This window comes from Salmo salar, chromosome ssa01 (genome assembly GCF_905237065.1).
Source record: "Salmo salar chromosome ssa01, Ssal_v3.1, whole genome shotgun sequence".
In the NCBI taxonomy this organism is placed as follows: Eukaryota; Metazoa; Chordata; class Actinopteri; order Salmoniformes; family Salmonidae; genus Salmo; species Salmo salar.
Window position 1 is genome coordinate 6745840 of NC_059442.1, and position 22998 is coordinate 6768837.

General features: G+C 43.9%; 1 protein-coding gene across 4 annotated transcripts in view; it reads right to left on the bottom strand.

The window, feature by feature from the left end:
• trim9 (tripartite motif containing 9) overlaps window positions 1-22361 on the bottom strand; it is a 139352-nt gene extending 116991 nt beyond the window's left edge. For all 4 annotated transcript variants that reach the window (XM_045709969.1, XM_045709925.1, XM_045709911.1 and 1 more), the window contains exon 1: window positions 21412-22361. In XM_045709969.1, coding sequence (XP_045565925.1) covers window positions 21412-22248 — 837 coding nt within the window. In that variant the 5' untranslated portion in view covers window positions 22249-22361. The remainder of the gene's footprint in view (window positions 1-21411) is intronic.
• Between the last annotated feature and the right edge of the window lie 637 nt (window positions 22362-22998).

A 22998-nucleotide genomic window follows, 5' to 3' on the forward strand; every position in this document is an offset into this window, starting at 1 on the left:
ACATTATAAGCTAGCTTGAAAAATGGGTGTCTGATTATTTCTGGCTTGGTACTCTGCTGACATAATCTAATGTTTTGCTTTCGTTTTAAAGCCTTTTTGAAATCGGACAGTGTGGTTAGATTAACGAGAGTCTTGTCTTTAAATAGCTGTAAAATAGTCATATGTTTGAGAAATTGAAGTAATAGGATTTTTAAGGTATTTGAAAATCGCGCCACAGGATTCAACTGGCTGTTACGTAGGTGGGACGAATTCGTCCCGCCTGCCCCATAGAGGTTAATGCAAGACCCCTGAACTCTCGTGTATTTTCTGCACTATGGAATGATATGGGCAGCGATCATGTAACGCTTTTACAACATATAGAAGTGCGCTGGTTATCAAGGGGCCAAGTATTGACACGTTTTTTTTTAAATTGAGGGGTGAGCTTAAAGTTTTCTTTACTCACCATAATTTTCTGATCACTTGCATGATGACAAGTTTCTCACACGACTGGCCTATCTGGGTGATGTTTTTTATCGTCTGAATGATCTGAATCTAGGATTACAGGGACTCTCCGCAACTATATTCAATGTGCGGGACAAAATTAAGGCTATGATTAAGAAGTTGGAGCTCTTCTCTGTCTTCATTAACAAGGACAACACACAGGTCTTTGATCATTGTATTATTTTTTGTGTGCAAATGAACTCAAGCTTACGGACATTGTCAAATGTGATATAGCGAAGCACCTGAGTGAGCTGGGTGTGCAATTACGCAGGTACATTCCCGAAACGGATGACACAAACAACTGGATTCGTTATCCCTTTCATGCCCAGCCTCCAGTCCACTTACAGATATCTGAACAAGAGAGCCTCACGGAAATTGAATTTAATCAGAAGCCACTGCCAGATTTCTGGATTGGGCTGCGCTCAGAGTATCCTGCCTTGGCAAATCGCACTGTTAAGACACTGATGCCCTTTGCAACCATGTACCTATGTGAGAGTGGACTCTCAGCCCTTGTAACGGATCTTCTTAGAGAAGTGGAGGAGTCAGGCGCAGGACACAGGGAATAAGGTAAACCAAAACGTGTTTACTAAAATTATACAATCCATCTTCTCTTAAAAAATACATAGTCTGGAGAAAACACCTCCAACTACACTAAACGGACAAACAATCACCGACAAGACAAACAGGAAATGCAGAGGTTTAAATAATGAACATAATTAGGGAAACTCAAAACAGGTAAAACACAATAAAGACAAAACCAAACGAACAGTGAAACATGGATCGGTGGCAACTAGTAAGCCGGTGACGTCGACCGCCGAACGCCCCCGAACAAGGAGAGGGGTCGACTTCGGCGGGAGTCGTGACAGCCCTCACTAGCATGAAAAATAAATACAGGCACAGATCGTGTGTGGAAAATGATTTAAGACTCTCCAAAACCACATTTATTTATATATTTTACCTTTATTTAACTAGGCAAGTCATTTAAGAACAAATTCATATTTTCAATAACAGCCTAGGAACAGTGGGTTAACTGCCTTGTTCAGGGCTAGAACGACAGATATTTACCTTGTCATCTCGGGGATTTGATGTTGCAACCTTTCGGTTACTAGTCCAACGCTCTAACCACTAGGGTACTTGCCGCCACATTGCAGAGATATGTGCATCCTTTCAAGAACACCCTTCTCATTAAGCTGTGGTGAGTTATTCACAATTTTTGATGAACAAATAAGGTTTTATATGTAAGATGGTTAAAAAAAGAAAAAAATTATTGATTATAATTATATTATTATTTGTGCCCTGGTCCTATAAGAGCTCTTTATCACTTCCACAAGCCGGGTTGTGACCAAAACTCACACTCATTCTGATGTTTAATAAATGTATTTTATAGTGTGTGTGTGTGGCAGGCTTACAATGATGGAAAAAAACAACATTTGCTAGTGCACTGACCCTGGTGCTAGAGAGGGTTACGCAGCTAGAGGTTGAATGTTTGAAGGGGTACATGACTATAAAAAGTTTGGGAACCACTGCTCTACAGGAATGACAGAGTCCATCCAAATCATCTTGGCTCCTGGACTGTCCACACATTTCAAGGCTGCTCTGAAATGTCTTTTCAATGACCCAAGACCAGCTCAGGTAATCCCTACCATTGTGTTGCTGAGTTGTCATAATGCTGATGCAAATTTACATTATTCCATGGGGCGTTGGCAGACACAATGTAATGCCTCTGTTGATCCTACATCTATTGTATGCAGTAATCACGTGCCTATGAACCAGAGTTATACTGTTAGCACTGAGGCGGTGTGCCCTAGTAGGAATTCCACTGTGTGCATCTCACCCTGCACTATCAGCTGAAATATAAATAACATGAGCATGTCTACTTCTGATAAGCTTCCCAGTTAACCTGTTGGGTCTAGGGGGCAGCATTTGCACGTCTGGATAAAAAAAATGTACCCGATTTAATCTGGTTACTAATCCTACCCAGTAACTAGAATATGCATATACTTATTATATATGGATAGAAAACACTCTAAAGTTTCCAAAACTGTTTGAATGGTGTCTGTGAGTATAACAGAACTCATTTGGCAGGCAAAACCCTGAGACATTTTCTGACAGGAAGTGGATACCTGATGTGTTGTATTGACTTTAAACCTATCCCATTGAAAAACACAGGGGTTTAGGAATATTTTGGCACTTCCTATTGCTTCCACTAGATGTCACCAGCCTTTACAAAGTGTTTTGAGTCTTCTGGAGGGAGATCTGACCGAACAAGAGCCATGGAACGGTGATGTCCCATTAGACACCTGGCGCGCTACTTCATGTTGGGTACCCTCGTTCCAATACGTTATAAAAGAGTATGCATTCGTCCACCTTGAATATTATTCATGTTCTGGTTAAAAAAGGCCCTAATGATTTATGCTATACAACGTTTGACATGTTTGAACGAACGGAAATATATTTTTTCCCCTCGTTCATGACGAGAAGTCCGGCTGGCTTACATCATGTGCTAACGAGACGGAGATTTTTGGACATAAATGATGAGCTTTTTTGAACAAAACTACATTCGTTATGGACCTGTGATACCTGGAAGTGACATCTGATGAAGAGAATCAAAGGTAATGGATTATTTACATAGTATTTTCGATTTTAGATCTCCCCAACATGACGTCTAGTCTGTATCGCAACGCGTATTTTTCTGGGCGCAGTGCTCAGATTATTGCAAAGTGTGATTTCCCAGTAAGGTTATTTTTAAATCTGGCAAGTTGATTGCGTTCAAGAGATGTAAATCTATAATTCTTTAAATGACAATATAATATTTTACCAATGTTTTCTAATTTTAATTATTTAATTTCTGACGCTGACTTGACTGCCGGTTATTGGAGGGAAACGATTTCCTCAACATCAATGCCATAGTAAAACGCTGTTTTTGTATATAAATATGAACTTGATAGAACTAAAAATGCATGCATTGTCTAACATAATGTCCTAGGAGTGTCATCTGATGGAGATTGTAAAAGGTTAGTGCATCATTTTAGCTGGTTTTATGGTTTTGGTGACCCTGTCTTTGACTTGACAAAACATTACACACAACTCTTGTAAATGTACTGTCCTAACATACTCTAAATTTATGCTTTCGCCGTAAAACCTTTTTGAAATCGTAAAACGTGGTTAGATTAAGGAGATGTTTATCTTTCAAATGGTGTAACATAGTTGTATTTTTGAAAAATTTGAATTTTGACATTTATTTGGATTCAAATTTGCCGCTCTTGAAATGCACCTGCTGTTGATGGAGTGCACCACGGGTGGCACGCTAGCGTCCCACCTAGCCCCAAGAGGTTAAGCAATAAAAACAATCAAGCTTCCCAGAAAAGTGCTAAAAATAGGCCATATTAACATATTTAGCCTAAGAAACAAGGTCCATAAAGTTAATAACTTGCTAGTAACAGATGACTTTCATATTCTGATTATCTCTGAAACTCACATAGTGAGTTTACAGTGGTAGCAATACATGGTTATAACATCTACAGAAAAGCCAGAAATGCAAATGGGGGTGGTGTTGCGGTCTATATTCAGGACCAAATTCCTGTAAAGCTTAGAGAGGATCTAATGTTAAATACTGTTGAAGTAATATGGCTACAGGTTCATCTGCCTCACCTAAAGCCCATTCTTGTGGGAAGCTGCTATAGACCACCAAGTGCTAACAGTCAGTATCTGGATAACGTGTGAAATGCTTGATAATGTAAGTGATATCAACAGAGAGGTATATGTTCTGGGGGATTTCAATATTGACTGGCTTTCATCAAGCTGCCCACTCAAGAAAAATCTTCAAACGGTAACCAGTGCCTGCAACTTAGTTCAGGTTATCAGTCAACCTACCAGGGTATCTACAAACAGCACAGGAATGAAATCATCAACATGTATTGATCACATCTTTACTAATGCTGCAGAAATTAGCTTTAAAGCAGTATCCAAATCCATCGGCTGTAGTGATCACAATATAGTAGCCATTTCTAGGAAAAATAAAAGTTCCAAAGGCTGGGCCTACTATAGTGTATAAGAGGTCATACAATAAGTTTTGTAGTGATTCATATGTAGATAATGTAAAGAACATTTGCTGGTCTGTGGTGTGTAATGAGGAGCAACCAGATGCTGAGTGGGTGTGGAAGAGGTGAAAAAATGAATGTTGTCAATCAACAATGACAAGCCGCCGGGGTCTGACAATTTAGATGGAAAATTACTGAGGATAATAGCGGACGATATTGCCACTCCTATTTGCCACATCTTCAATTTAAGCCTACTAGAAAGTGTGTGCCCTCAGGCCTGGAGGGAAGCAAAAGCCCTCCCGCTACATAAGAATAGTAAAGCCCCCTTTACTGACTCAAATAGCTGACCAACCTGCCTGTTACCAACCCTTAGTAAACTTTGGGGGGGAAAAATAGTTTAAGCAGATATAATGCTATTTTACAGTAAACAAATAAACAATAGACTTCCAGCACGCTTACAGGGAAGTACATTCAACAAGCACAGCACTTACACAAATGACTGATGATTGGTTAAGAGAAATTGATGATAAAAAGATTGTGGGGGCCGTTTTGTTAGACTTCAGTGTGGCTTTTGACATTATTGATCATAGTCTGCTGCTGGAAAAACGTATGTGTTATGGCTTTACACCCCATGCTAAATTGTTGATAAAGAGTTACCTGTCTAACAGAACACAGAGGATATTCTTTAATGGAAGCCTCTCCAACATAATCCAGGTAGAATCAGGAATTCCCCAGGGAAGCTGTCTAGGCCCCTTACTTTTTTCAATCTTTACTAATAACCTGCCACAGGCCTTGAGTAACACTACACGTCAGATACTACAACGACTGAAATGACTGCAACACTTAACAAAGAGCTGTAGTTCATCCCAGAATGGGTGGCAAGGAATAAATTAATCCTGAATATTACTAAAAGTAAAAGCATTGTATTTGGAACAAATCATTCACTAAACCCTAAACCTCAACTAAATCTTGTAATGAATAATGTGGAAATTGAGATGCCACAAAGAGGGACTTAGGAACATTACAATTGGCTCAGAACAGGGCAGCACGGCTGGCCCTTAAATGTACACGGAGAGCTAACATTAATGATATGCATGTCAATCTCTTATAGCTCAAAGTAGAGAAGAGATTGACTTCATCACTACTTGTTTTTGTAGGAAGTGTTGATAAGCTGAATGCACCGAGCTGTCTGTTTAAACTATTAGCACACAGCTCAGACATCTATGCACACCCCACAAGATATGCCACCAGAGGTCTCTTCACAGTCCCCAAGTCCAGAACAGACTATGGGAGGTGCACAGTACTACATAGAGCCATGACTACATGGAACTCTATTCCACATCAGATAACTGATGCAGCAGTAGAATCAAATTTTAAAACAGATACAAATACACATTATGGAACAGCGGGGACTGTGAAGAGACACACACACAGGTACACACACGCAGACGCACACGCAATCACAAATTAAATAAATGGTGATATTGCTGTATGGTGGTGTTATACATGTTGTATTGTAGATGTGTAGTGGGGTAATAATGTTGTACGATATACAGTTTTATATTTTGTCTTAAGTAAGTGCCTTGATGTGTTTGGGCACCAGGAAGAGTAGCTGCTGCCTTGGGAGGAACTAATGGGGATCCATAATAAACCCCAGGAAGAGTAGCTGCTGCCTTGGCAGGAACTAATGGGGATCCATAATAAACCCCAGGAAGAGTAGCTGCCGCCTTGGCAGGAACTAATGGGGATCCATGATAAACACACAATACACCCCTCTATACACCTACTTCCTCATCCATTCTCCTTCATTAACACACAACATATACCCTATACCCTCCACACGCCCATTCTCTCCTGCCCTCCTACACATATTCCTATTCACCCTTCTTCACTGTCCCATTCATAAGCAGACACATACCAACACATACACCCACTCACACCCCCTCACCCACATACCAACACATACAGCCCCACTCACACCCCCTCATCCACATACCCACACATACAGCCCCACTCACACCCCCTCATCCACATACCCACACATACAGCCCCACTCACACCCCCTCACCCACATACCAACACATACAGCCCCACTCACACCCCCTCATCCACATACCCACACATACAGCCCCACTCACACCCCCTCATCCACATACCAACACATACAGCCCCACTCACACCCCCTCATCCACATACCCACACATACAGCCCCACTCACACCCCCTCATCCACATACCAACACATACAGCCCCACTCACACCCCCTCATCCACATACCCACACATACAGCCCCACTCACACCCCTCACCCACATACCAACACATACAGCCCCACTCACACCCCCTCATCCACATACCCACACATACAGCCCCACTCACACCCCCTCATCCACATACCCACACATACAGCCCCACTCACACCCCCTCACCCACATACCAACACATACAGCCCCACTCACACCCCTCACCCACATACCAACACATACAGCCCCACTCACACCCCCTCATCCACATACCCACACATACAGCCCCACTCACACCCCCTCATCCACATACCCACACATACAGCCCCACTCACACCCCCTCATCCACATACCCACATATACAGCCCCACTCACACCCCCTCTCCCACACGCCCACAAATATTGCACACCCACGCAAAACCCCTCGCCCACACACACCACTTCCATAGACCAATTATTGACTTACATGCTGTATATCCTCTTTAATATTGTCTTTTCAGTGTCCATGTATCTCATTGGCAGCGGCTAATTCTATCGTTACTTCCTAGAGAAGAACAGTTACTTGGGGACAATAGAATCTAGATTGTATTGGGGGAGGGGGAAATAATATGTTTCAACTAACAGTAAGCTGGTCCTGGACACTACTATATGTCTCAACTAACAATAAGCTGGCCCTGGACATCACTGTATATCTCAACTAACAGTAAGCTGGTCCTGGACATCACTATATGTCTCAACTAACAATAAGCTGGTCCTGGACATCACTGTATATCTCAACTAACAGTAAACTGGTCCTGGTCATCACTGTATATCTCAACTAACAGTAAGCTGGTCCTGGACATCACTATATATCTCAACTAACAATAAGCTGGTCCTGGACATCACTGTATATCTCAACTAACAGTAAGCTGGTCCTGGACATCACTGTATTTCTCAACTAACAATAAGCTGGTCCTGGACATCACTGTATATCTCAACTAACAGTAAGCTGGTCCTGGTCATCACTGTATATCTCAACTAACAGTAAGCTGGTCCTGGACATCACTATATATCTCAACTAACAATAAGCTGGTCCTGGACATCACTGTATATCTCAACTAACAGTAAGCTGGTCCTGGTCATCACTGTATATCTCAACTAACAGTAAGCTGGTCCTGGTCATCACTGTATATCTCAACTAACAGTAAGCTGGTCCTGGACATCACTGTATATCTCAACTAACAGTAAGCTGGTCCTGGACATCACTGTATATCTCAACTAACAGTAAGCTGGTCCTGGTCATCACTGTATATCTCAACTAACAGTAAGCTGGTCCTGGACATCACTGTATATCTCAACTAACAGTAAGCTGGTCCTGGACATCACTGTATATCTCAACTAACAGTAAGCTGGTCCTGGACATCACTGTATATCTCAACTAACAGTAAGCTGGTCCTGGACATCACTGTATATCTCAACTAACAGTAAACTGGTCCTGGTCATCACTGTATATCTCAACTAACAGTAAGCTGGTCCTGGACATCACTGTATATCTCAACTAACAGTAAGCTGGTCCTGGACATCACTGTATATCTCAACTAACAGTAAGCTGGTCCTGGACATCACTGTATATCTCAACTAACAGTAAGCTGGTCCTGGACACTACTGTATATCTCAACTAACAGTAAGCTGGTCCTGGACATCACTGTATATCTCAACTAACAGTAAGCTGGTCCTGGACATCACTGTATATCTCAACTAACAGTAAACTGGTCCTGGTCATCACTGTATATCTCAACTAACAGTAAGCTGGTCCTGGACATCACTGTATATCTCAACTAACAGTAAGCTGGTCCTGGACATCACTGTATATCTCAACTAACAGTAAGCTGGTCCTGGACACTACTGTATGTAGCCTATTGTGCGTATCACTTTTTTCTGCTTTTTCCTCTCCTCAGAGCATTTGGTTCTTCCTCTCCTCAGGGCATTGGCTCTTCCTCTCCTCAGGGCATTGGGTTCTCTTTCAACTGGAAAGATTTCCTGCAGCCTGTTCAGGGCTTAATTGGTGCTCGTGTGTCACAGATTATGTCGTGGTGTTGTAGAGAGGACCAAAATGCAGCAGAGTTGTGGATACTCATTTTCTTTTAATTCAAAAAAAGAGGAGTAAGGCATCCACTGGAAAAACAATACACTAAATGATACTCACGACAGGAACAGTCTCACAGGCATACAAAAACGCAGTGCAAGAACAACTACCCACAAAACCAAGTGATAAACATACTCCTACATATATGACTCCCAATCAGGAACAACGATCCCCAGCTGTTCCTGATCAGGAGTCACAAGACCAACACAGAACATTCACACACACAAGACTGCCACGTCCTGACCCCAAAACTACTACAACAGCTCCATCTGCTGGTCAGGACGTGACAGTACCCCCCCCTCCCTCAAGGTGCAGACCCCGGAATGCACCTAACAGAAAACACCAACAAACAAAATCCCCAACAAAACCCATAAACAATAACCCCTAAACAATAAGGGAGGGAAGGGAGGGTGGCTGCCGTCAACGACGGCACTGTGCTACACCCTCCCTCCCCAACCCACCTATCCTGGAGGTGGCTCAGGTGCAGGACGTGGACCTTGCTCCACCCTCGGCGTCGCCCACTTCGGTGGCGCCTATAGCTGCGCCAGGCAGACGGGCCACTCGGGCTGGACCGGAGGACAGGAGGGCCCCTCGGGCTGGGCCGGAGGACAGGAGGGCCCCTCGGGCTGGGCCGGAGGACAGGAGGGCCCCTTGGGCTGGGCCGGAGGACAGGAGGGCCCCTCGGGCTGGGCCGGAGGACAGGAGGGCCCCTCGGGCTGGGCCGGAGGACAGGAGGGCCACTCGGGCTGGGCCGGAGGACAGGAGGGCCACTCGGGCTGGGCCGGAGGACAGGAGGGCCACTCTGGCAGCTCCGGGCAGTCTGGCCACTCTGGCAGCTCCAGGCAGTCTGGCAGCTCCGGGCAGTCTGGCCACTCTGGCAGCTCCGGGCAGTCTGGCCACTCTGGCAGCTCCGGGCAGTCTGGCCACTCTGGCAGCTTCGGGCAGTCTGGCCACTCTGGCAGCTCCGGGCAGTCTGGCCACTCTGGCAGCTCCGGGCAGACGGGCCACTCTGGCAGCTCCGGGCAGACGGGCCACTCTGGCATCTCCGGGCAGACGGGCCACTCTGGCATCTCCGGGCAGACGGGCCACTCTGGCATCTCCGGGCAGATGGGCCGCTCTGGCGGCTCCTGACTAGCGGGCGGCTCTGGCGGCTCCTGACTGGCGGGCAGCTCTGGTGACTTTCGACTGGCGGGCAGCTCTGGTGACTTTCGACTGGCGGGCAGCTCTGGTGACTTTCGACTGGCGGGCAGCTCTGGTGACTTTCGACTGGCGGGCAGCTCTGGTGACCTTCGACTGGCGGGCAGCTCTGGTGACCTTCGACTGGCGGGCAGCTCTGGTGTCCTTCGACTGGCGGGCAGCTCTGGTGTCCTTCGACTGGCGGGCAGCTCTGGTGACCTTCGACTGGCGGACAGCTCTGGTGACTGTTGACTGGCGGGCAGCTCTGGTGACTGTTGACTGGCGAGGCTGGGCTGACGCACTTGAAGCCTGGTGCGTGGTGCTGGTACTGGACGTACCAGACTGGGAACACGTACCTCCATGCTAGTGCGGGGAGCTGGCCTGGGGCTCCATTCTTGCCCCGCAAAACTGCCCTTGTGCCCCCCCAAAAAATTCTTGGGGCGGCCTCTCGAGTTTCCTAAACTCTTCCATTGCCCTGGAAACGCTCCTCCTTAGCTCTGCCCACGTCCATCCTTCCTCCTCGTTCCTCTGCTGCTTGGTCCTGGTTTGGTGGGTAGTTCTGTCACTCATTATGTCGTGGTGTTGTAGAGAGGACCAAAATGCAGCAGAGTTGTGGATACTCATTTTCTTTTAATTAAAAAAAAGAGGAGTAAGGCATCCACTGGAAAAACAATACACTAAATGATACTCACGACAGGAACAGTCTCACAGGCATACAAAAACACAGTGCAAGAACAACTACCCAAAAAAACAAGTGACAAAAATACTCCAACATATATGACTCCCAATCAGGAACAACGATCCCCAGCTGTTCCTGATCAGGAGTCACAAGACCAACACAGAACATTCACACACACAAGACTGCCACGTCCTGACCCCAAAACTACTACAACAGCTCCATCTGCTGGTCAGGACGTGACATCGTGTGTTCCTCTGTGTTCCCCGTCATACCCACAGGGCTGCCGGGAATCAGAGTTGAGACTTTTTCGTCCAGTGATTGTCTGATCAGAATGAATTGCTTGCATTTTTTTCCCTCAGTTTAGTAGACAGGTCCTGGATTAATTTAATGGACTGGCCATGGATTTTGATCTCCTTTCCCCCTGTGCCTTGAGAAAGTTGACTTTGGTCTGATAGTTAAGCCACAGCTTAAAGATGACCATGAGAGGGTATTTAGCGTTCTTCTGTTTCACGCCAATCCGATGGCATCGCTCCAAATCTCATGACATTAATGCAGGGAAACTTAAATCAGTTCTACCTAATTTATATCAACATGTTAAATGTGCAACCAGAGGTGAAATAATTCTAGATCACCTGTACTCCACACACAGAGACGCGTACAAAGCTCTCCCTCGCCCTCTATTTGGTAAATCCGACCACAACTCTATCCTCCCGATTCCTGCTGACAAGCAAAAATTAAAGCAGGAAGCACCAGTGACTCGGTCTATAAAAAAGTGGTCAGATGAAGCAGATGCTAAACTACAGGACTGTTTTGCTAGCACAGACTGGAACATGTTCCGGGATTCTTCTGATGGCATTGAGGACTACACCACATCAGTCACTGGCTTTATCAATAAGTGCATCGAAGACATAATCCCCACAGTGACTGTACATACATACCCCAACCAGAAGCCATGGATTAGAGGCAACATTTCCAGTGAGCTAAAGGGTAGAGCTGCCGCTTTCAAGGTGCGGGACTCTAACCCAGAAGCTTATAAGAAATCCTGCTATGCCCTGCGACGAACCATCAAACAGGCAAAGCATCAATACAGGGCTAAGATTGAATCATACTACACCGGCTCCGACTCTCGTCTTACGTGGCAGGTCTTGCAAACTATTACAGACTACAAAGGGAAGCACAGCCGCGAGCTGCCCAGTGACACGAGCCTACCAGACGAGCTAAATCACTTCTATACTCGCTTCGAGGTAAGTAATACTGAGGCATGCATGAGAGCATCAGCTGTTCCAGACGACTTTGTGATCACACTCTCCGTAGCCGATGTGACTAAGACCTTTAAACAGGTCAACATTCACAAAGCTGCGGGGCCAGACGGATTACCAGGACTTGTGCTCCGGGCATGTGCTGACCAACTGGCAGGTGTCTTCAGTGACATTTTCAACATGTCCCTGATTGAGTCTGTAATACCAACATGTTTCAAGCAGACCACCAAGAATACGAAGACAACCTGCCTAAATGACTACAGACCAGTAGCACTCACGTCCGTAGCCATGAAGTGCTTTGAAAGGTTGGTCATGGCTCACATCAACACCATTATCCCAGAAACCCTAGACCCACTCCAATTTGCATACCGCCCAAACAGATCCACAGATGATGCAATCTCTATTGCACTCCACACTGCCCTTGCCACCTGGACAAAAGGAACACCTATCTGAGAATGCTATTCATTGACTACAGCTCAGCGTTCAACACCATAGTACCCTCAAAGCTCATCACTAAGCTAAGGATCCTGGGACTAAACACCTCCCTCTGCAACTGGATTCTGGACTTCCTGACAGGCCGCCCCCAGGTGGTGAGGGTAGGTAGCAACACATCTGCCACGCTGATCCTCAACAATGGAGCGCCCCAAGGGTGCGTGCTCAGTCCCCTCCTGTGCTCCCTGTTCACCGACTGCATGGCCAGGCACGACTCCAACACCATCATTACGTTTGCAGACGACACAACAGTGGTAGGCTCGATCACCGACAACGACGAGACAGCCTACAGGGAGGAGGTCAGAGACCTGGCCGGGTGGTGCCAGAATAAGAACCTATCCCTTGACGTTACCAAGACTAAGGAGATGATTGTGGACTACAGGAAAAGGAGGACCGAGCACGCCCCCATTCTCATCGACGGGGCTGTAATGGAGAAGGTTGAGAGCTTTAACCTGTTAGGGCTAGGGTGCAGTATTGACACGGCCGGATAAAAAACGTACCCGATTTAATCTGGTTACTACTCCTGCCCAGTAACTAGAATATGCATATAATTATTGGCTTTGGATAGAAAACACCCTAAAGTTTCTAAAACTGTTTGAATGGTGTCTGTGAGTATAACAGAACTCATATGGCAGGCCAAAACCTGAGAAGATTCCATGCAGGAAGTGGCCTGTCTGACAAGTTGTGTTTCATCTTGGCTCTTTTTATTGAAGACTGAGGATCTTTGCTATAACGTGACACTTCCTACGGCTCCCATAGGCTCTCAGAGCCCGGGAAAAAGCTGAACGATATCGAGGCAGCCTCTGGCTGAAACACTTTATCGCGTTTGGCAAGTGGCCGATCAGAGTATTATGGGCTTAGGCGCATGCCCGAGTCGACACCATGCTTTATTTTCTTTCGTCTGTTTACCTAAACGCAGATTCCCGGTCGGAATATTATCGCTTTTTTATGAGAAAAATGGCATAAAAATTGATTTTAAACAGCGGTTGACATGCTTCGAAGTACGGTAATGGAATATTTTGAATTTTTTTGTCACGAATTGCGCCATGCTCGTCACCCTTATTTACCCTTTCGGATAGTGTCTTGAACGCACAAACAAAACGCCGCTATTTGGATATAACAATGGATTATTTGGGACCAAACCAACATTTGTTATTGAAGTAGAAGTCCTGGGAGTGCATTCTGACGAAGACAGCAAAGGTAATAACATTTTTCTTATAGTAAATCTGACTTTGGTGAGTGCTAAACTTGTTGGGTGTCTAAATAGCTAGCCCTGTGATGCCGGGCTATCTACTTAGAATATTGCAAAATGTGCTTTCACCGAAAAGCTATTTTAAAATCGGACATATCGAGTGCATAGAGGAGTTCTGTATCTATAATTCTTAAAATAATTGTTATGCTTTTTGTGAACGTTTATCGTGAGTAATTTAGTAAATTCACCGGCAGTGTTCGGTGGGAATGCTAGTCACATGCTAGTCACATGCTAATGTAAAAAGCTGGTTTTTGATATAAATATGAACTTGATTGAACAAAACATGCTTGTATTGTATAACATAATGTCCTAGGGTTGTCATCTGATGAAGATCATCAAAGGTTAGTGCTACATTTAGCTGTGGCTAGCTTGAAAAGTCTGATTATTTCTGGCTGGGTACTCTGCTGACATAATCTAATGTTTTGCTTTAGTTGTAAAGCCTTTTTGAAATCGGACAGTGTGGTTAGATTAACGAGAGTCTTGTCTTTAAAATGGTGTAAAATAGTCATATGTTTGAAAAATTGAAGTTTTTGCATTTTTGAGGAATTTGAATAACGCGCCACGGGATTACACTGGCTGTTGAGTAGGTCCATAGAGGTTAAGTTCCTTGGTGTCCACATCACCAACAAACCAGAATGGTCCAAACACACCAAGACAGTTGGGAAGAAGGCACGACAAAGCCTATTCCCCCTCAGGAAACTAAAAAGATTTGGCATGGGTCCTGGGATCCTCAAAAGGTTTTACAGCTGCAACATCGAGAGCATCTTGACTGGTTGCATCACTGCCTGGTACGGCAATTGCTCGGCCTCCGACTGCAAGGCACTACAGAGGGTAGTGCGTACGGCCCAGTACACCCCTGGGGCTATGCTGCCTGCCATATCCAGGACCTCTACACCAGGCAGTGTCAGAGGAAGGCCCTAAAAATTGTCAAAGACCCCAATTGTCAAAGACTGTTCTCTCTACTACCACATGGCAAGCGGTACCGGAGTGCCAAGTCTAGGACAAAAAAGGCTTCTCAACAGTTTTTACCCCCAAGCCATAAGACTCCTGAACAGGTAATCAAATGGTTACACGGACTATTTGCACTGTGTGCCCCCCCCCCCCCACCCCTCTTTTACGCTGCTGCTACTCTCTGTTTATCATATATGCATAGTCACTTTAACTATACATTCATGTACATACTACCTCAATTGTCCCGACCAACCAGTGCTCCCGCACATTGGCTAACCGGGCTATCTGCATTGTGTCCCACCACCCGCCAACCCCTCTTTTTACGCTACTGCTACTCTCTGTTCGTCATATATGCATAGTCACTTTAACCATATCTACATGTACATACTACCTCAATCAGCCTGACTAACCAGTGTCTGTATGTAGCCTCGCTACTTTTATAGCCTCTCTACTGTATATAGCCTCTCTACTGTTATATAGCCTCTCTACTGTTATATAGCATCGCTACTGTTATATAGCCTCGCTACTGTTCTTTTTCACTGTCTTTTTATTTCTTACCTATTGTTCACCTAATACCTTTTTTTGCACTATTGGTTAGAGCCTGTATGTAAGCATTTCACTGTAAGGTCTACTACACCTGTTGTATTCATCGCGCGTGACAAATAAACTTTGATTTGATGTTTGTTTTGTCTCATTCTGTTTTCTTCCTGGTCCAGTTCATCTTCTAAGGTTTGCACTTCCTGTTCATCCATTCGCCCCACCCTCTGTATTTGCATATCTGACACGACTCCACTTTCCTTTTGAGCAAATCTATCTTTTTTTAACAACAGATAGTAAAACAGTTTATTTGTTTGGCATTGGGAGCATTTGAGCTATGTTTATCCTGGATTTCCTTTAGCTGCTGGTTACTCTCAGTTGTTCCTTGTCTTTTCCTTTAAGGGAAGCCATGGCTTGTTGGGTTTCGAGTCACAGCGTCGCTGTTGTATATACCTGACTCTCTCTCCCGGTTGCTTATATTGACCTATTGATTTGAGAGGCTTCATTTAAAACTATGTTGTCTGTAGAAACATATAATCACAGTTTTGATGATACAAAACGGAGCTTCCCTATTTCATTGTGTGAGAGAAATAATTTTTGGGGTGTGTGTTTTGATGCTGCCTTGTACATTGCACTGAATACCTAAAAAGTGTTTTAATGTTGCTTAAGCGGAACCAGCCCTGTGTGTGTGTGTGCATGTGAATCAGTGTATGTGTGTGTGTTTTAGTGTCAGTGTGTATCAGTGTGTGTTTGCGTGTAACTATCAGTGTTTGTGACACTGAGTGTATGCAAGTGCCAATGGAGAAACCTCCTGTCTGTCTGTCCTTGAGGGTGTTCGGTCAGGAAGGCCCCGGGAATGTCTGTTGGGTCTGAAAGCTGCCCATCCGTATCCACCAGGCCTGTTGGGTATGAAAGCTGCCCATCTGTATCCACCAGGCCTGTTGGGTCTGAAAGCTGCCCATCTGTATCCACCAGGCCTGTTGGGTCTGAAAGCTGCCCATCCGTATCCACCAGGCCTGTTGGGTCTGAAAGCTGCCCATCCGTATCCACCAGGCCTGTTGGGTCTGAAAGCTGCCCATCCGTATCCACCAGGCCTGTTGGGTCTGAAAGCTGCCCATCCGTATCCACCAGGCCTGTTGGGTCTGAAAGCTGCCCATCCGTATCCACCAGGCCTGTTGGGTCTGAAAGCTGCCCATCCGTATCCACCAGGCCTGTTGGGTCTGAAAGCTGCCCATCCGTATCCACCAGGCCTGTTGGGTCTGAAAGCTGCCCATCTGTATCCACCAGGCCTGTTGGGTCTGAAAGCTGCCCATCTGTATCCACCAGGCCTGTTGGGTCTGAAAGCTGCCCATCCGTATCCACCAGGCCTGTTGGGTCTGAAAGCTGCCCATCCGTATCCACCAGGCCTGTTGGGTCTGAAAGCTGCCCATCCGTATCCACCAGGCCTGTTGGGTCTGAAAGCTGCCCATCTGTATCCAGCAGGCCTGTTAGGTCTGAAAGCTGCCCATCCGTATCCACCAGGCCTGCCAGCTCTCCCTTTCTCCCTCCCTCTTCCTATTTTTCTTTCCCTCCCTCCCTCTCTGCCTTCACCCTCTCACTTTCTCTCTCACTCCCTCTCTTTCTGATGCACACTGTGGTATTTCACCCAATAGATATGTGAGTTTATCAAAATTGGATTTGTTTTCGAATTCTTTGTGGGTCTGTGTAATCTGAGGAAAATGTGTGTCTCTATTTCTGTATCTTTAATATGGTCATACATTTGGCAGGAGGTTAGGAAGTGCAGCTCAGTTTCCATCTCATTTTGTGGGCAGTGTGCACATAGCCTGTCTTCTCTTGAGAGCCAGGTCTGCCTTCGTGTTGCTGTTTGTTTATAGTTTTCCAATTTTTCCAGAAGTGGTTAGATTCTATGGATTCTTCAATTACATTGAGCTGATTTCTGACGTGCTGTTCCTTCTTTTTCCGTAGTGTATTTCTGTATTGTTTTAGTGATTCACCATAGTGAAGGCGTAGGCTCAGGTTTTCTGGGTCTCTATGTTTTTGGTTGGATATGTTTCTCTATTTCTTTCTTAGGTTTTTGCATTCTTCATCAAACCATTTGTCATTGTTATTAACTTTCTTAGGTTGTCTGCTTGACATTTTTAGATTTTATAGGGAAGCTGAGAGGTCAAATATACTATTAAGATTTTCTCCTGCCAAGTTTACACCTCCACTATTACAGTGAAACCGTTTGTCCAGGAAGGGATTTAATTTAGAAGGGGTTGAATTTGTTGTTGCCTAATTGTTTTTTTGTCAGATTTCCACACTATTTTCCTTCCATCTATAGCATTTCTTAAAATCATGATTGAGCATAGCTCTGTTCAAGTTGAATGTGATATTGTTGTGATCTGATAGGGGTTTCAGTGGACTGACTGTGAACGCTCTAAGAGACTCTATTTTGAGGTCAGTGATAAAGTAGTCTACAGTACTACTGCCAGGAGATGAGATATAGGTGTACCTACCGTAGGAGTCCCCTGGAAGCCTACCATTGACTATGTACATACCCAGCGTCCGACAGAGCTGCATTAGTTGTGACCCGATTTTGTTGGTTATGTTGTCATAGTTGAGTCTAGGAGGGCATATCTTTCTCTCCCCCCCCCCTCGACCCCCCTCTACCTCTCTCGCCCCGCCCTCCCTCCCCTCTCCCCCTCTCTCTCTCCTTCCCTCTATTGCTCTCCCCCCTCCCCTCTCCCTCCCCTCTCCCCCTCTCTCTCTCCTTCCCTCTACCTCTCTCCCTCCCCCTCTCTCTCTTTCCTCCTCCCCTCTATTCTTTTCCTTTCATAGATGTTTTGTTGTTGTGTTGATCTCACATTGTTTTACTAGTTCTGACTTCACTGTGCACAATATGCCTGTGTATTTGTGCAGCAATTCAAGCATACACGTTGTTATGCATGATTTCTGTAGAGAGAGAGTGTGTGTGTTAGTGTGTGTGTGTGTGTGTGTGTGTGTGTGTGTGTGTGTGTGTGTGTGTAGTGTGTGTTAGTGTGTGTGTTAGTGTGTAGGCTGGGGATGGTTGCTATATCAGGCCCTCTCCTCCTACTCATGGAATGACACACTGGGAGCTGGGAGGGAGAGAGAGCTGGGTGGGCTAGTGGAGCTGGGAGAGTGGAGCTGGGTGGGAGAGTGGAGCTGGGAGAGTGGAGCTGAGTGGGAGAGTGGAGCTGGGAGAGTGGAGCTGGGAGAGTGGAGCTGGGAGAGTGGAGCTGGGAGAGTGGAGCTGGGAGAGTGTGTATGTGCACATGTGTGTGTGTTGCCCATGACAACTCAGACTCTCTAAACTGGGCTTGACATTTGTAGCCCACTGAAACACAGCCATGTGTGACCATCTGTAGCCCACTGAAACACAGCCATGTGAAACCATCTGTAGCCCACTGAAACACAGCCATGTGTGACCATCTGTAGCCCACTGAAACACAGCCATGTGTGACCATCTGTAGCCCACTGAAACACAGCCATGTGTGACCATCTGTAGCCCACTGAAACACAGCCATGTGAGTACCGCAATGATAGAAAAGACAAGGAAAGGGGAAACAACTAGAGGTAGCGGTCCTGCTGCTGGGTTGTTGCCCTCCTACGGCCTCCTCCACGTCTCCTGATGTACTGGCCTGTCTCCTGGTAGCGCCTCCATGCTCTGGACACTAGGCTGACAGACACAGCAAACCTTCTTGCCACAGCTCGCATTGATGTGCCATCCTGGATGAGCTGCACTACCTGAGCCACTTGTGTGGGTTGTAGACTCCGTCTCATGCTACCACTAGAGTGAAAGCACCGCCAGCATTCAAAAGTGACCAAAACATCAGCCAGGAAGCATAGGAACTGAGAAGTGGTCTGTGGTCCCCACCTGCAGAACCACTCCTTTATTGGGGGTGTCTTGCTAATTGCCTATAATTTCCACCTGTTGTCTATTCCATTTGCACAACAGCATGTGAAATTTCTGGTCAATCAGTGTTGCTTCCTAAGTGGACAGTTTGATTTCACAGAAGTGTGATTGACTTGGAGTTACATTGTGTTGTTTAAGTGTTCCCTTTATTTTTTTGAGCAGTATATATACATACACACACACATTATATATATACACACACACACACACACACACACACACACACACACACACACACACACACACACACACACACACACACACACACACACATATATATCTGAGGCTTTAAATATATATATAATATATCTGAGGCTTTATATATATATATAATATATCTGAGGCTATATATATATATATATATATATATATATATATATATATAATATATCTGAGGCTTTATATATATATATATAATATATCTGAGGCTATATATATATATATATATAATATATCTGAGGCTTTATATATATATATAATATATCTGAGGCTATATATATATATATATATATAATATATCTGAGGCTTTATATATATATATATATATAAAATATATCTGAGGCTATATATATATATATATATATATATATATAATATATCTGAGGCTATATATATATATATAATATATCTGAGGCTATATATATATATATATATATATAATATATCTGAGGCTATATATATATATATATATAATATATCTGAGGCTATATATATATATATATATATATATATATATATATATATATATATATATAATATATCTGAGGCTATATATATATATATATATAATATATCTGAGGCTTTATATATATATATATATATATATATAATATATCTGAGGCTTTATATATATATATATATATATAATATATCTGAGGCTTTATATATATATATATATAATATATCTGAGGCTATATATATATATATATATATATATATATATATATATATATATATATATATATATCTGAGGCTATATATATATATATAATATATCTGAGGCTTTATATATATATATATATATATATATAATATATCTGAGGCTATATATATATATATATATATATATATATATATATATATATATATAAATATATCTGAGGCTATATATATATAATATATAATATATCTGAGGCTTTATATATATATATATATAATATATCTGAGGCTATATATATATATAATATATAATATATCTGAGGCTTTATATATATATATATATATAATATATCTGAGGCTTTATATATATAATATATATCTGAGGCTTTATATATATATATATATATATATATATATATATATCTGAGGCTATATATATATATAATATATAATATATCTGAGGCTATATATATATATATAATATATCTGAGGCTATATATATATATATAATATATCTGAGGCTATTTATATATAATATATCTGAGGCTATATATATATAATATATCTGAGGCTATATATATATATATATATATATATCTGAGGCTATATATATATATATATACTATGCACGTTGAACAGCTGAGAATGTGAAGGGGACCAGAAAAGGCTAGAGTATGGAGATAGAAACACAACGCTTCTGTCCTAAACGGCACCCTATTCCCTTATAATATTCCTATATTACCATAATATAGTGCGGGCCCTTGTCAAAAGTAGTGCACTATAGAGGGTATTGGGTGCCAATTGGGAAGCAAGCCTATGTCACCTATTCCTAAGCCACGGTATAATGTATTTCTCATATGTCACAGGCAATCTACAGAGTTAATAATCAAAAAACGGGTCCAAACTTTACAGGGTTACAGAAAAAGGGGATGGTAGCTTTCCCCGTGATGCAGCAATACTGCTGCTGGTCCTCTCCAGCTCGTCAACAGAATTTCACACAAAAAAAAACATCTCTCTCTCTCCCTCTGCGTCTGGCCCCTCGACAATTTATTATTCTCGGGAGACGGACGGGAGCGCCTGTTGTGTAAAATGTGATTTTGCTTCAGTCTTGCCCAAGTAGATTTACTGACAACCTTGGAGCAGAATGGCTAGCAGTTCATACAGAGACTGAAGTGAAGTGTGAACAGAAATGTAATAGTTTAGGCTATTAGTACACATTATTTAATCGTATTTAATCCAAATTGTTTTTACACACACAAATCAATTCAACTTGGAACTTAAATTCATAGGGACCCATTTAGGACTATAATCGGTGAGTTTATGTGCGTTATGACATTGGAAGAATAGAGGTATAAATGTAACGATTTGGAACACGTGACCCTACCTTGTGCAGTTTCCACATAGCTCCTAGAGCCTTGACTTCATGTGTTCCATGTTTTCCTTCCTCTAAACACTGGTAACACACCGGCATCTTACACTGAACACAGTACATGCTTAGGTTCTCCAGTTCGTGCTCCGTACAAGTGGAGATCTTCCGGGGACTTGTCCGACGGCTTATACGGCCCTGTGCCGGGGGTACAAGGCGATGCTTGGCTAGCGGACCTCGGGGAGGGTGACACCTCAAGCGACAAGGGTCACAGTAGAACACATCACATTGCTCGCACATCACAGTGGCCTCTTTGGGACTCTTCTCGCAGAGCTGACACTTGAGAGCGGCTGTTTTGCTCTGCTGGTACCGGTCCACGACCCCTTCCAGCACCCGGTTCTTGGCAAACCCGCGGAGCCCCCTCTCGTCCAAGATTAGGCTGCGATGACACTGCGGGCATGTGAGGCAGGAGTTGCGTGGGATTGGAGGTAGGGAACCTGGGTGTCCTAACAAGTGGTGCTGAGGAGGGGGTTGGGGGACTGCAGGTGGGAAAACACGCACCCCGTTTGGGGATTTCTGGCAAGGGGTGGTCGGGGCACTAACGAAGCCACCATACGAACCGTATCCACTGTCCGCCTCGCTGTACAAACTCATCTTATCGAGATCCAGGTAATCATAGTCGGAGACTCCCGAGCCAGACGCACGGCTACTCTGCGGAGATTCAGCGTCCGGGGTCTGCACTAGGATATTCCGAGCGCAAGCCAGGCAAATGTTGTGGGAACACGGTAGAATGATCGGTTCCCGGAAAAACGATCCGCAGACAGGGCATTTTAATTCTTCCTCCATTTCATCCATTTTAAATTCTCTTCGGAGAGAAATAGTATCTCTCAATTCCTGAAAATTAGCTATATGTGATAACTCAAAATGCTATTGCGCACAGACAGCGGACTTCTCTTTCAGCATCTACCACGGCAAATGCTTCCTTGGAAGTAGGCAGGCAGCGATATCCTGCAAACTATCCAAGACAACGCACTTTCTGACCAATAGACACACGGTATTGTAAATTCAGGTGAATCCAGAGCAGTTATTGGACAAAGCAGCTGTCAGTGTAATGGTTATTGTCCAATCAGACGTCAGCTACGACCACAACATTTCCATATGACGATAGTAGCGCCATGCACGAACGATTCTCTAATTGATATTGATTGGAAACACAACACGCAATATTAAAACAGTATATGCTATTAGACTATGAGCATCAACCAATAATGCACATTCTATATTGCACATTCTATATTGCTAGCAGGACATGTCAAGCAACAAGTCATTTTCCATTAATTCTATTATATTCTAATAGTATTTTATTCTCTCTCTCTATCTCTCAACTACTCTGTGTGTTTTACTGAACCAAGGAGGATTCATGTCTCAACAAAACAAAAACCACTGGAAGAAACAAGTTCCTCTTCTGTTGATGACACAATTAACATCACAATGGAGACCAGCACCTTCTCTCTCTCTCTCTCTCTCTCTCTCTCTCTCTCTCTCTCTCTCTCTCTCTCTCTCTCTCTCTCTCTCTCTCTCTCTCTCTCTCTCTCTCTCTCTCTC